General features: G+C 45.9%; 1 protein-coding gene across 1 annotated transcript in view; it reads left to right on the forward strand.

The window, feature by feature from the left end:
• CPNE1 (copine 1) overlaps positions 1-14,108 on the forward strand; it is a 43,518-nt gene extending 29,410 nt beyond the window's left edge. Inside the window, 3 exon segments of the mRNA XM_084218121.1 lie at positions 7,581-7,701; positions 10,651-10,830; positions 12,008-14,108. Of these exon segments, the coding sequence (XP_084074247.1) occupies positions 7,581-7,701; positions 10,651-10,830; positions 12,008-12,016 (310 nt within the window). The 3' untranslated portion in view covers positions 12,017-14,108.
• Positions 14,109-15,901: the final 1,793 nt, after the last annotated feature.

The following is a 15,901-nucleotide window of genomic DNA, read 5'->3' on the forward strand; positions in this document are numbered from 1 at the left end:
TTAGCCTCCCCACCCTGAGAGTTCTGCTTCCTCTGCTTAGTGCTGGTGGCAAAAGCACTCTGTTTAGCTTGTCAGATAGCAGCCAAAGTAGTTGCAGACCTTTCAAAATTAAATTTCTTAATTCTGCTGGGTATTTTGGTAACTCTGAAATTGGGGGATGTGTGGCACTGTTTCAGTAATTTGCTCTCCTGTAAAGGCACATATTTTGGAACTTGCTTCTGTCCTTGCTTTCTGTAGGTGGAATATGAATGCATTCATCCTGAGAAAAAACAAAAGAAAAACAACTACAAAGACTGTGGAATTATTGGGATAAAATCCCGCAAGATAGGAAGATTTTCATTGGGTTTTTTTGCTTTTTTATTTTCTGATCATAGTGAAATGAGTAGGTGTCACAATGTCTATTACTCTAGATTGAGACAGAATATTCATTTCTGGACTATGTGATGGGAGGCTGCCGGATTTACTTTATGGTGAGTTGTTCCCCACTGCTTGTATTGGTAGATGACAGGCCAAAAGCAGTGAGCCAGTGTTCAGTACTTTTATTGGCAGCATGAGTGACTGCAAATGCAGTATGAATTTGCAGTGATGAAGTCTGGAAAACACTAAAGGATACTGTAGTTTTGCTTTTTGTGATTAAGTAGCACTTTAATGTAGCTAGGGCTTCCTAAACTTCTTTTGAGAAATTGGTTCAGTGTGTCAGTGGAAAGGATTGCTATGGATTGGAAATACCTGTACCCAAGTGGGAAAAGGGGTGCAGGCTTGTGTGCATGTCCCTGTGTAGGGTTGGTGTGTGCTTGGGAGAAAAGGAAGCGTTAGCCTGAGCTAACCCCCTGTTTCTGCATATAGTTTGTTCTTCTCATTTGTTTGTGCTGACACATCAGTGACTTGCTGCCATCATGTTGCGTAATCAGGTGGGTGTAGACTTCACTGCCTGCAGTGCAGATCCCAAGTCACCAGATTCTTTTCACTACATCAGCCCAGATGGGATAAATGAGTACCTGATTGCCATCTGGAGTGTGGGAAGTGTAGTCCAGAATTATGACACATATGTAATGATCTTGTCTGATCTAGTCATCATGTCAAAAATGTGACTAGAGCAGCTTGTTCTAGCCCTGCACTGTTTTAGTGATTGAGGGGCTGCCTTTCCTTGGGAGATCCCTTTAGGAGCTGCTACTGTTTCCTCTTGCTCCTGTCAGTGCTAGGGAGGGCAATGGCAGCCCTTCATAATTTGCCGTATTTGCTTGGCTTGTCCCTTCTGAGTCCCTTGATGCTTCAGCTGGACACTGATCCCTTGTTGCAGATGATGCATTGCAAACATGAGTGTCTTGTTTGGTTCAATGGGAATGGACATTGGGAATGGGAGCAGTCATGTTTGTCTACTTGGTCCTGTAGCCAGGCTGAGATTGGTCTGGCTTTTCTCTTGCTACTTTGAAATCTCCTGAGAGTCCTGTGGGGTGCTGCACTGAGAGAAATTATCTAACTCTCAAGCCCAAGCCTGAAACCATTGGATACCTGGTGCTAGACCATGGGCAGCTCGATGATGTACCAATTCCTTATGTCAGGAATTCTGCCTTGGTCTCCAGCTACTTTTGGTGAATAAAACTGAAGAGTGAGTTATTACAGAATTGCTCTTTCTCATTTTTGTTGTTGCCCTTTCTTTCCAGCGTAAAGTGTTTCCTGCATTTGGGTTTGGAGCTCAGGTTCTTCCTGGCTGGCAGGTAGGGCCTTCACAATGCTGGGCCCTTGCTCTGTCCATGTCTGCATTCCCTGTTTGTAATGTCCCATTTCCCAAGGTATCTCATGAATTTGCTTTGAACTTCAACTCCAGCAACCCTTATTGCCAAGATGAGCACACCTCTTTATTAATAATGCCACTGAGTGGGGGAAGATGTTTGAAGTGCTATGTTTATTTCACAACTGGTGGAAATCAAATGCAGCACTAAGACATGGGGCAAATATAGCTTTACTCCCACCTTGATGCTGACAAAAGCAGATATGTGTTGATGCAGGCAAGGTCCATAACCTTCAGTGAAGGGGTCTAGATTTAATTGATTGTCAGTCTGTACTAAAATTTTTGTTGCTTCAAATTGGTTACTTCTGCTGGGTTACAGGTGCCAGTGGATTCAGCTCAGACCTTTGCCTGTGCTTGTTGAGATTCCAGAGCTACCATCTGCTGAGGCTGTTAGAAACCAGGGTTTCTCTACCAGCAATGTGGATATGTTTGGCCGCTCTCTTTTCAAGTTTGTCTTAACAGCTTGCTTTTTTTCACAGCTGTCTTGTTCAGATGAGGTGGTTTTGGGTTATGTTTGGTTTGTATGGCAACGTTTTGGTAGTAGGGGTTACAGGGGTGCTTTCTCTGACAAGCGGCCAGAGTCGTCCCTGGTATCGAATGGAGCTGATGCCAGCCAGCTCCAAGACTGGCTCATCACTGGCAAAGACCAAGCCCAAGAGTGATGGTGGGATAACAGATTTAAGAAGGGGGAAAAAACCCTGTGCGACAGCAATCAGAGGGAAGGAGTGAGAATATATTAGAGGATCAATGCTAGAGACAACAAGGCTGGTAAATAAGAAGGAGGAGGAAGTTTTCCACCGTGGAGTCCATGGGGGAGGAAATACCCACCAGCAGGCTGTAGACACCCTTCCCTGGAGCAGCCTATTCCTGAATGAATGCATCTTGTGGGAGGGACCTACACGGGCAGCTCATAAAGATCTGCAGCTTGTGGGAAGGACTCATATGGGAGAAGTTTATTGAGGATTGTTTCCTGTGGAAGTGACCCCTTGCTGGAGCAGGGGAGGAGTGAAGAGAGACTTTCCTCTGAGTGAGGAAGGAGCAGCAGAGATGACATGTGAACTGACCGCAGCCCCCATTTGCTGTGTGTCTTGGTTTGGAAAGACAGGTGCCTCTTAAAGGAGACAGGAGCCTCCCCTGAAATGGAGAATGCAAACCCTCCCCACCCCTCCCAATTGGTATGAATAAGGGGCTCTCAGGCAAAAAACATGGGAGCAGGAAATAACAGTTCTTTAATAGGGAAGGGAAAAAATATAAAATGATAAAATACAACAATGCAATACACCAGAACAACACTGTCAGAGTCAGAACACAACCTGACACCCTGTGGGTCAGGGTTGGTAGCAGTCTAGTTGGAAAAGGGGCTGCAGTCCTCCTGGAGTGTCAGGCGTGGTTCTGTTGGAGCAGGGGAGTCCTGTAGGAAAGGGGTGTCTTCTTCTTCCGCAGATCTGTGGAAGTAGAAGCAGCTGCTGTTCCTCTGGGTAGTCCAGTGAAGAAGAGCTGTATTGGTGTCAGAACCTTGCAGGTTATATCTGCATGGCACTGCTTGGCTCCTCCTTCTGGGCAGAGCATCTCACAATGGGATGTTATAGTTCTTATCAGTCATGTGGTGACGTTCAATAGCCCCTTATCAGCAGATGTCCCCTGTTGATTATGATCACTCAGGAAGAGAGATAAGGAGCATTGCCCACTTGACACCAGACAACTGCCATACAGATGGCAATAGAATACATCTTGCCTTGCAATCTGGAACACTGTGCCACTGAGGGGGGAGGAGAGAGAAAATTTGGGTGTGAATTTGAGCCTCAGAAGAGGGGAGGTGAGGGGAAGATGTTTTCAATATTTAGTTTTTACTTTTTTTAATCCTATGCTGATTTGATTAGCAATAATTCAACTGAATTCCCCATGTCAAATCTGGTTTGCCTATGACGGTGGGTGCTGAGCAATCTCCCTGCCCTTATCTTGACCCATGAGCCTTATTGTATTTTCTCTCCCTTGTCCAGCTGAAGAGTGAGGTGATAAATGGCTTTGATGGGCATCTCATATCCAGCCAGGGTCACCCCAGCACACTGCTGTATTTAAGGGCAGCTCCCAATGCTAGATCATGACCTTTAAGGGCTGAGATCTCTCAGCATGCTGTCACACAGAATTGTTCTTGAACGAGCATTTTTCACTTAGTTTTTTCCTCTGGTCTTGGGCCAATAAAAAGTGGAATTAGAAATTCAGTGCTAAAATCCAAGCATTTCTTCTCAGTTGAGCCTTGTCTGCTTCACTGGGATCTGGGTATGTGGTCTTTTAGGGTCCTTGTGCAGCAGTTTTGAGTGGTACCATGCTAAAACCTGATGATGGACAATGTAAACAGTGACAAATTTAGCTGCATTGATACAAACCAGGAATAGGCCAATTTAGATGGATCCATAGAAGAGGGTGTACCATCTAAAATAGGACTTTAAAAAAAATTTTGTCTGGTTAACCTGAAAAAAGATTTTGCATTAAAAAACCCCTTAGAGAGTGCCATTTCTGTTACAGAAATGGTTGAATCTTCAATCAGGGATTGTTTTCTAACTTCTGCACAAAGAAAATGAAAAGTTAGTGTTCCCAAGAGCTTCTGACCTTGTCTAATTAGAACATAACCAATTAAACAGGGTAAATTGACAAGGTAGAAAGGAAGAATAAACACAGTCTTCAGCATACCTTTGCTAGGTTATTTTTCGTGCAACTTCATAGAATCATAGAATGGTTTGAACTGGAAAGGACGTAAAAGATCATCTGTTTTCAGCCCCCTGCCATGGGCAGGGCGACCTTTTGCTAGACCAGGGTTGCTCAGAGTTCTTTTCAGCTGGCCCTGAACACTTCCAAGCAAGGGGCAGCCACAACTACTCTGGGTAACTTGTTCCAGTGCCTCACCACCCTCACAGCAAGGAAGTATCTAATCTAAACCTACTCTCAGTTTGAATCCATTCCTCTTTGTCCTGTCACTACATGCTCTTGTAAAAAGTCCCTGTCCATCTTTCTTGTAAGCCCCCTTAGGAACTGGAAGGCTGCAATTATGTCACCCCTAAGCCTTCTATCTTCCAGGCTGAAGAAACCCAATTCTCTCAGCCTTTCCTGCAAAGAGAGGTGCTCCATCCCCCTGATCAACCTGGTGGCCTCCTCTGGACTGGCTCCACCAGGTTCGTGTCTGTCTGGCACTGAGGCCTCCAGAGCTGGATGCAGCACTGCAGGTGGGGCCTCACCTGAGGGGACTGTGGGGCAGAATCCCCTCCCTTGACCTGCTGCCCACACTTCTTTTGGTGCAGCCCAGGACATGGTTGGTTTCTGGGTGCCAGCACACACGGCCGGGCGTGTGCAGCCTCTCATCCATCAGCACCCCAAACCCTTCTCATTAGGTGTGCTCTGGATCTGTTCCTGCCCCGGTCTGGATCAGTGCTGGGACTGCTACCCAGCCCAGATGCAGCACCAGCATCTGGCTTGTTAAACCTCAGGAGATTCCCATGGGCCACTTCTCACTTGTCCAGGTCCCTCTGGATGGCCCTGTCCTTCAGGTGTGTCATCTGCAAGCCTGCTGAGGGTACGCTTGTTCCCTTCATGTACTAATGAAGATATTAAACAATGCTGGTCCCAATATGGACCCCTGAGGGACCCCACTTGTCACTAATGTCCATTGGGACTCTGAGCCATTGACCACTACTCTCTGGTTGTGACTGCCCAGCCACTTTCTTATCCATCTAACAGTCCACTCATCAGCTTCATCTCTCTCCAATTTAGAGAGAAGGATGTTGTGGGGATCTGTGTCAAAGGCTTTACAGAAGTCCATATAAATGACATCTCTGTCCCCTCCCTTGTCTACTGAGCTATGCCACTGTGCAAGGCCACTGGGTTGGTCAGGGAGGACTTGTCCTTGGTGAAGCCATCTATGGGTCCCATAGACTTAAGTACCTTCAGATACCTCAGGTGATCACATACCTGATCTTTACTTACAGTGGGAGGGACTTTGCTCCTCCAGTCCTCATCCTGCTGTCCATCCGCTCAAGAGGTGTGGAAAGAGAGTTTGCCATTGAAGACTGAGGCAAAAAAGCTCTTGGGTACCTCAGCCTCCTCATCTGTTGTTACCAGTTTTCCAGCATTGTTGATCAGGGGCTAACACCTTTGACTTTTCTCTTTTGGTTAATGGGCCTGTAGAAGCCTTTCCTTTTGCTCTTTGCCTACTTTGTCAGGTTCAGTTCCAGCTCCACCTTGGCCGCCCCTACACAACCAAACTTTATCTCTATACTCTTCCTGTGTGACCTGTCTTAGCTTCAACTTCTATGCATTTGTTTCTTTCCCTTCAGTTTGACCAGCAGTTCCCTACTCAGCTATACTGTTCTCTAGCCTTCCTTGCCTGATTTCTTGCTCCTGGGATTGCTAGCTTTTATGGAAGGCTTACTTAAAAATCTGCCAAGCTCTGTTCTTCTCCCTTGTCCCCAAGGGCAGTATCCTAGAGGATCCACGGGCTGTCTCCCTGAAGAGCTGGAAGTCTGCTTTCCTAACCTTCAGGAGCCTAATTTTACTCTTACCTGACCCATATTCCTCAGGACTGCCAATTTCACCAATGCATGATCACTGCAGTGCAGGTGGCCCCTGATCTTGGTGTTCCCAATTAGCTGCCTTGCGTTGGTGACCAACAGATCCAGTAATGCATCCTCTCTGGCAGGGCTGTTGATTACTGGGGTCAAGAAGTTATCTTCCATGCATTCCTGGAGTCTCCTGGATTGCCTACAGCTCACTGTGCTACTTTCCCAGCAGACATCAGGACAGTTCAAGTCCCCAAGCAGGACAAGAGCCTCCCGTAGCTGGAGCAGAAAGGTTTCATCAACAGGCTCCCCTTGATCAGGCACCCTGTAGTGGACCCCAACCATGAAGTTCCCTTTGTTGCCTTGGTCACTAATTTTTACCCACAGGCTTTCTATCTGATTTTTACCCACATGGCTGCTCTTCACACTCAATCCACCTCTTGGTATAGAGGGCAACCCCTCCACCTCTCCTTACTCTCCTGTTCCTTCCTGACAGCCTGTAGCCATCAGTAGCTATACTCTAGTGACAGGATTCCCATGGGTGACCCACCAAGATTCAATAAGGGCACAAAGTTGTTGCTTTCTAGGAGCACCAATGGATTCCAGGTCCTCCTGTCTGTTGCTTGTGCTCTCTGCATTGCTGTAAAGCATTTAGCTGGGCTGTTGGCTGTATCGCCTTCCTGGAGGAACATTCATCATTCCTTTGAGATAATTTTCTGCTGTTTGCCTTTTGGCTCTTATTACCATAAGAGACCCTGGCTTGTCTCTGTAAGTGTACAAGTGTGTTCCAGTGATACTCACACACTTCAAAGTCAGCAGGGTATAGATGCACTTTAGCTGGGCTTTTGATTTCACCCCTGATGCTGGCATGTCAGCCCTAGGCTCATGTCTAACAAGTCTGATCTTATTGCCTTCCCCCTTCAAACCTAGTTTGAAGCCTTCTCAATCAGCCCTGCCAGCTCAGAAGCTAAAATCCTGAACTTTCTGATGTTAAAGACACAAAGACTGATATGAAGAATTGTAGAATGGGGAAGAAACGTGCAAATCCAATCTCTGCAGATGTCCACTGTTTTTATCTCTGTGCTTCCTGTATTTCCTGTTATGCTGCTGCTTATTTTCCCTTCAGGAGTTCACAACTGTGTCAGTTGTCTTCTGGCTATGCTGTTTAGTAATGCTTATAAAACAATGACTGGAGGAATTGTGGGCTTTTGTGGCAGCTTTCCTTCCTTGTGTTGTAGAGATCCAAGGAATAGTGGATACCTACCACCAGATTCTGCTGCAGATCCTACCAACTTCTCTCCTATTATAAATCACGTGGCAAGGTTTGCAGCACACTTGCTGCAACAAGGAACCACTGCAGTAAGTGCAAGGTCTTTACTGTGGATCTGGGTTGATGTTTCTGTTTTCCATGTTGATGGTTGAATAGAATGGAATAGTAAATTGATGTTATCTTCCTTCCTTTGAATCACAAGTTTGGTCTTCTGTTGTCAGACTACAGAGACCATGTTGATGCTCTCTTGGTGCATACTGATACGAACCTATACTGGGTAGACACATTAGTTTCATTGCTCAAGTGATATTTATTTCCCTCCCCGTTTGCTGGCACTGTACTTACTGTTGCATTGTACAGGGGTGCTGGGTTGGCTGTTCAGTTGGACTGAGGCAGCAGTTGCCTTGCTCTAATCTCTTTTACCAAGCTCTGTCACCTGTAGAGCATGCACATAGAATAGTTTTGTGCTGAACAATTTTGCTCTCAAGAATGTCGAGAAAAAGCCGCTAAGAAGCTACCAGAGGGCTTGACTATCTGTCCCACCATAGTGGCATGGAGTCTGAGCGCTGTTCAATCAGTGTGCTGATTGCAGAGCATCTGTGCTTCTCTATGGCCATGGGCTCCTTTGTGTGCTGCTGTGGCAATGGTTGCTGTTCAAATTTTACTTCATTTCTTTAAAACTTGATTTGTTTTGCTTAAGAATGAAGGACTTGGATGTACTGATAGATTTTAGCTGATTTTATTCTGACAGACCAATCAGAAAGAATTTTGACGTATACTGTGCTACTTGTTTTATCACTGAGCTGTGTCAGTATTTTTGGTGCTACTTAATGTGTGTATGTCTGTCAAATACATTTCCCACGCTGTGAGGCACTTGGGCTAAGGAGATCCATTTCTTGCATTTCTGAGGGTATTTTTTAACTTTCCCAGCACTTTGGGGAAATCTTCCTTGTAATGTGTTAAATATCTCTACTTTTTCTTTCAGATTTAAACCTAGCTATTTAAATAAAGAGTCACCAATTGGGTACAGCAATTTGTGTTAACTGTGCTTTGGAATTGGAAATTCAGTTTTCTCTTATTTTCATTGTGTTTGCCTCCTTTTAAGTCTGTAAATAGCTGCTATAAAACAGCAGTTGCTCATTTCAGAACCAGGTACTAAACTTCAGCTTCTGGAAAACGATAGAAATTTTAAACACTTTACCACACTAAGGCATTGGTTTGAGGTACTCCTTTCTTTCTGGAAAAGCCATTCTTCTCTTCCTCTTACCTCTAGAACATCTCATGTTATTTATCACTGCTGTGTTTTGAGATTTCTAATACTTCTAATTAGACACACCTAAATGAAATTATTCATAAAAAAGGAACCAAGGCTTTTTGAGTTATACTGCAGGGATTTTAAATATCTCTAGCCTTTCTGAACACCAGTCAGTAAAACAGCACCTATCAGTGAATTTTGTATGCAGCTGTGTTTATTTAGTAGTACTCTTTGTCTCTAGTACTTTTTTGTTGCAGTTTGCTCTAGATTCCTACTCAGGACAAATTTCTGTCCAGTGGCCTGCCCACAAAATGTTCGAACAAGATGTTCAATTCACTCTGAAATTGAGGAGTGCTCTAAGTAGGAGACCTTTAAAAAAGGCTCTGACTGTCTTTACAGATGCGTCCGGGAGGTCCCACAAGTCCGTTATGACTTGGAAGGATCCTCAAACCCAGCAGTGGGAGACGGACATTGCTGAGGTGGAAGGTTCGCCTCAGGTTGCGGAATTGGCTGCAGTTGTTAGGGCTTTTGAAAAGTTCTCAGAACCATTCAACCTGATTACAGATTCTGCATACGTGGCAGGAGTAGTATCCAGGGCAGATCAAGCAATACTGCAAGAGGTGTCTAACATCGCACTTTTCGAATTGCTCTCAAAACTTGTAAAGCTAGTCACTCACAGAGAGCAACCATTTTATGTGATGCACGTCAGGTCACACACTGACTTGCCCGGGTTTATCACTGATGGCAACAGAAGAGCAGATGCTCTTGCTGCACCTGCAGTGATGGCCACTCTCCCAAATGTTTCTGAACAGGCAAAAATCAGCCACCAGCTTTTCTACCAAAATGCACCTGGTCTAGTTCGTCAGTTTCACATCACTCGAGAACAGCCCAAAGCGATTGTGCACACATGCCCAAATTGCCAACAACATGCACTCCCTACAGTGAGTACGGGAGCAAACCCAAGGGGATTGAACAGCTGTGAACTGTGGCAAACAGATGTTACACACATACAGTCATTTGGACGGCAGAAATACATTCATGTTAGTGTAGATACATTTTCTGGAGCAGTCTATGCTTCTGCCCACACAGGAGAATCATCTATCGATGCCATTAAGCACCTCTTACAGGCTTTTTCTTTCATGGGCATCCCCAAGGAGTTGAAAACTGATAATGGGCCTGCCTACAAGTCCAAGGAATTCGGGAGCTTCCTGCAGCAATGGGGAGTAGAGTACAAAACTGGCATCCCCTACTCCCCTACAGGTCAAGCCATAGTAGACAGGACTCACCGTGATATTAAAAGAGTCCTGGAGCAGCAACAGCAGGTTCTGAAGGTGGAACCTCCCCACATCCGGTTGTCTAGGGCGCTGTTCACAATCAATTTTCTGAACTGTTCTTTTGACAGCCTGAATCCGCCCATCCTACGCCACTTTGGGGGGAGCAGTCATATGCTGATGAAAGAAAAGCCTCCGGTCTTAGTAAAGGACCCTGAGACTTGGAAAACGGTGGGACCTTACAAATTGGTTACGTGGGGACGTGGATACGCCTGTGTGTCCACCCCCTCTGGTTTAAAGTGGGTTCCTTCCAAATGGGTAAGGCCCTATGTTCCCAAAGTCTCAGAGAAATCTTCAGAAGTGCCCCAGGTTGCTAATGCTGCCTGGAGAAGGAAACGCCGTGTGCGTCCTCTGGAGGAAATTCCATTTAAGCCTCCTATCTGGAATAATTTGTAATATATGTTTGTCTTAAGTTCCCTTTTACCGGTTTAGATCCCTCTGTTCGTGTGCAGTCTCAAGACGCCATGAGACCGAGCCTGCTCCTCGTCCTACTTGCCATCATTTCTCCAGCGATCTCCTGGATAGTCCCTCAGCCCAAAGCAAACGTATGGACCGCCTTGGCCAGAGCCCTTGGACAAGATCACATTTGTCTCTCCACAGCAACAGCCTCTGACCCCCTGTCAACTTGCCTGGTAGGAGTTCCCTTTAAATCCTCAGAGTTCCCAAACGAAATGTGGCATGCTTTAAATGAAGTGAACCTACTCGCACCTTCTCCTGGCCGCTATCCTGCTGACAATCCTTTACTGGTTTGGCAGGTTTGGGCAAGAAAGTTACCAGTGCCGAAAAGGGAGCCACAAGAATTCCATCACTTAGGCTCCATGAATGCAACCAACCTCTTGCATTCACTTTAAATTCAATTCCCAGTTACCGTGTCATGAAGCTAAATAAAACACCTATCCGGACCCTAGCAACCCACACTACATGGACAAAAACTGGTGGGAAAATTCAGTCCTAGTAATGTACTCATCAGGTGGTGATTATAAGCCTTGTGAACTCCCAAGAGGTGTGTTTTTAATATGTGGAGACAGAGCCTCTTCCTAAGTGATGACAGTCAAGTTTAACATTCCAGCAAGGGTGTCGTGTGATTGGCAGAAGTTCAAAAGATTCCTCTCAGCCCTGGGCCATTGGCCTGTCTAAGTGTCATTGTCCTCTGAGACTCGCCCTCTCCCACCTGGTTGGTAGCTCACCTATCCTCACCCTTCCCCCTCCCCCTGGGCTTAAAAGGACCTGGGACCATGGACCCAGGATTCTACTGTAGCTGTTACTAAGATTCAGAGATCTGAGACCCTGGAATAAAGCTCTGGATTAAACCCTGCGGTAGAATCCACTCCTTTCTTCTTCACCTAGCCTAAGGACTTTCACCAGAGGGAAAGCTGAGTTCTTACCAGCCTGGACTTGTTCTCAGTGTCTAGCTGCAATATCCAGACAGCCAGAGGGATCTCTGTGGTGAAACACCACAGCTGCTGCCTCTGGTCAAGCAGCGAGGGCCGGATGATCCCAGACACATTCCATCCGGTAATATTGGAATATTATTCCAATACTTTTTGCCAATTGATGTAACTGTTCTTTATAAATTGAACTTAATCCTTTCTCTTTTTTCTTGTACAGAGAATATTGGTGGTGCACAATGAAAATCATCAGGCATAGGAAAAAATGTGAAGGAACATAAGTTTCTTTAATGTTCTGGTTTTGTCTCATGCACAGCAACATTTGAATTCTTTCTTAGCATTAGGGAGTGCTCTATCTACCTTTAGTTATGTGAGCTCTGGTGTTGAAATACCTAACTGTATGCTTTCTCATGTTTTTCAGCAATACTGAATCTTGCTGATCATCACAGATGGAGAAATCACTGATCTAGACCAAACTCGGCAAGCCATTGTTAATGCCTCTAAGCTGCCCATGTCCATTATCATTGTTGGTGTTGGTGAAGCCAATTTTAAAGCAATGGAGTTCCTTGATGAAGACAGTGGTGGTCTGAAATCTGTGACAGGAGAGCCAGCTGCATGGGACATTGTCCAGTTTGTGCCTTTCCAACAGTTCAAAAATCTGTGTTTTTTTTAAATTCAGAAGAGTGCCATTGCCAGGATATATGCATCCTAAAAATGACCATGGTCTTGACAAGGCAGCGAGCTGCATGCTCAGAGGGCATGCCTGTGCTGCTTGTTTCCAGTGAGAGTTGAGATGTTGGCTTCTGTGTTCAAAGCTGTGTCTTGCTGTCTTGCCATTCTTGAGAGCCTTCATTGTATAATTGATTTTGCATACTATCTCTTGCCTACTGCAGGATTAAAGGGGGTGTTCTCTGTCCTGGGATACGAACATCTAGGCAAAGAACTGAGATCATACTGTCAGTCTCTCATGTTGAGGCCCATGAGCGATTGAAGTTGAGGTCAGTCTTCCCTGCTGTTGAAAGCAGTCCAGTCACTCACCAGCTCCCTGACTTCTACTGTTGGGATTGGTGTTCCCACATTTTGCATGGTCAGTTGGCTTGAGTGATTCAAATGAAAACCCAAAATGAGAGACATTGCTAGTGGCTGGGGCAGTTTTTCACTCAGACTGTGGCCACATAAAGGCTGTGTGACTCTGAGGTTGAGGTGAGAACAAGCGGTTTTCATCAGCAGCGCTCACTGAGACTGACTGGAAGTGCTCCTAAAGCTGTAGCAAGCAATTCTTAAAACAGAATGAGCAGGGCAGGTGTTCCAAATTCTCTAAGAGAGTGTTTCATTAGGCTACCAAATCTCTTCTTCGTGGTATTTCTGATTTATTCTCCCCATTCTCTTTTCAGGCTCCCTGGGAAGCACTTTCCCAGATGGTTGTGGCTGAAGTGCCCAAGCAGCTAATGTCATACAATGAATGGCAGGGTGGCCCCCCCCCTGAAACTGCCAGAAATCAAGGTGATGTAGATTCAGGCTAGCCCTGGCTACCTGTAGCACTGGGGTGAGGGAGAGCTGCCTGCAGCCACACTTTCCCTTACACACTGTGGGTGCTCAGTGCCTTGAGATTGCACCAGTCGCACCAATTCTTTCACCTGCTTACGCTGAGTCTTTGGTCTTTCAAAGATTTCTATTGGAAGAAACGTAAATACAGAAAAACCTCCAAGTGCTGGAAGTTTTTCTCACAGAAAGATTGACCTTGTTGGTTTTCTACCTTGTAACAGCAACAGTTTGTGACACATCACACCGCAGGTAGTTGCTTGACACAGCCCGTCCGCTGCTCGCTATCAGGGTAGGCCTCTGAACTGAGCTGCTCTAGTGCTGAGCCTGGTGATAGAAGTGTTACACCTGTATTTGCTGTAATGACACCATGTGCTCCTTGTTAGGTGTCTTTTATCAAACTGCCATTGAAACGAATGTGACCAAAGACTGCTGGTTGGATGCCTGAGGTAGTTCCTGTGGTCTTCATAAAGTGCCAATATATTTTTTTATGTTTCAGTGACCTTTCTGTGTTCTTTTTAATCACATTTTTCTATTAGCAAAATTTCTTTCTGTGATGAACTCCTGCTTGTAGCCATTGTTAAAGTTCAAGAACACTGCACTTCGCTTATTTTTGGGGGTTAAATGAGAACTAATCATTAATTAATGGAATTGGGGTGAGATTAATGAGTCACATTAATGTGACTTTAAAAATCCTGCAGTTGGAAACACTGAAATGAAGATGCTTTGAATGATTTCTTTATATTGCACAAGTTAAAAAATGAACAAGTAACTTATCTGTGGAACTCCAAGGAGGTGCCACCTCAGTAGTGTGAAGTGTGAATTACATCATCTGGGGACTGTTGCACAGGCACATGATCACAAAGCACAAATGTTTTGAGGAAGATGGTTCATTTCCAAATAGAGATAAAGAAACTTGGGCTTGTCATTGCACTAGAAGTGTCAACACTTTTCAGTTACATAAATAAATATTCTACTTTGACTTAGATAACTTGTCTGGACTCTTATTTCCTTCCTGGATTTTCCCTTTGTCTTCCAGCAATGTGGATGATGGTGTTTCAGTATCTGAGTGAGCCTAGGTTCAGTGAGATCCAAAAAAAAAGGCGAGCCAGTTGTCTGTCATTGTTAATTTTGTTCCCCTTAAATCACTAGGACTGCTGAATCCCACAGCCCTTTCCTGCAGCAATATAAAATGTTCCTTTACTGTGAAGTTGCAAAAGAATTTGCATAAACCAGATAAACCAGAAGATAAACCAGAAGATGGTGAGAATACATTGGCAGACTGCATCTGTGATCCAGGCCCTGGAACTTAAGTTACAAGCTTGAGTGAAGGCAGAACTTGGGGTTTAATTCACAGAATTCACAGAATTACTAGGTTGGAAGGGACCTTCAAGATCATTGAGTCCAACCCATGCCCCAACACCTCAACTAAACCCTGGCACCGAGTGCCACATGCAGTCTTTTTTTAAACACATCCAGGGATGGTGACTGCACCATCTCCCCGGGCAGGCCATTCCAGAACTTTTTCACTCTTTCTGTAAAAAAATTTTTACTAATATCTTAACCTATATTTCCCTTGGTTCAGCTTATGACTGTGTCCTCTAGTTCTGTCAGTTGTTGGCTGGAGAAAGAGAACGACCCCCACCTGGCTACAGCCACCTTTCAGGAAATTGTAGACAGTGGTAAGGTCACCCCTGAGTCTCCTCCAGGCTGAGCACCCCCAGCTCCCTCTGGCTACTCACAGGGTTTGTGTTCCCAGCCCCTCTCCAGCCTTGTTGCCTCCTCTGGACACGCTCAAGCATCTCAACGTCCTTCTCAAGCTGAGGGGCCAGAACTGGGCACAGCACTCGAGGTGGGGCCTCACCAGTGCTGAGTATAGGGGCAGAATGACCTCCCTGCTCCTGCTGGCCACACCATTCCTGATCAAGGCCAGGAGCCATTGGCCTTCTTGGCCACCTGGGCACTCTGCTGGCTCATGTTCAGCTGGCTGTGGACCAGCACCCCCAGGTCCCTTTCTGCCTGGGCACTGTCCAGCCACACCATCCCCAGCCCATAGCATTGCAGGGGGTTATTGTGGCCAAAATGCAGGACTGGGCACTTGGATTTATTAAACTTCATCCTGGAGTCTGCCCATCCATCCAACCATTCCAGGTCTCTCTGCAGAGCCATCCTACCTTCCAACAGATGGACACACACTCCCCGCTCCCAGCTTAGAGTCGTCTGCAGGTTCACTAATGAGAGACTGAATACCCTCATCCATGTTGTCAATAAAAATATTGAACAGGACTGGCTCCAGCACAGAGCCAGACCCACTCTCTGGGCCAGCCATGCAGCCAGTTCTGAACCCAGCACAGAGTGCTCCTGTCCCAGCCATGGGCTGCAGCTTTTCCAGGAGTGTGCTGTGGGAGACAGTGTCAAAGGCCTTGCTGAAGGCCGGGTACACATCAACATCCATAGCCTTTCCTGCATCCACCAGCAGGGTCACCTGGTCATAAAAGGAGACCAGGTTGGTCAAACATGACCTACCCCTCCTAAACCCCTGCTGGCTGGGTCTGGTACACTGGCAGTCCTGTTCCATTACCTTACAGGGTACTGAGGTCAGGCTGACTGGCCTATAATTACCAGGATCCTCCTTCCCACCCTTGTGAACAGGGGTCACATTGGCCAGCTTCCAGTCATCTGGAACCTCACCAGTGAGCCAGGACTGCTGGTAAATGATGGAGGGTGGTTTGGCAAGCTCATCTGCCAGCTCCCTCATCACCTGGGATGGATC

Source organism: Fringilla coelebs (assembly GCF_963513975.1).
Source record: "Fringilla coelebs genome assembly, chromosome: 18".
Lineage (NCBI taxonomy): Eukaryota > Metazoa > Chordata > Aves > Passeriformes > Fringillidae > Fringilla > Fringilla coelebs.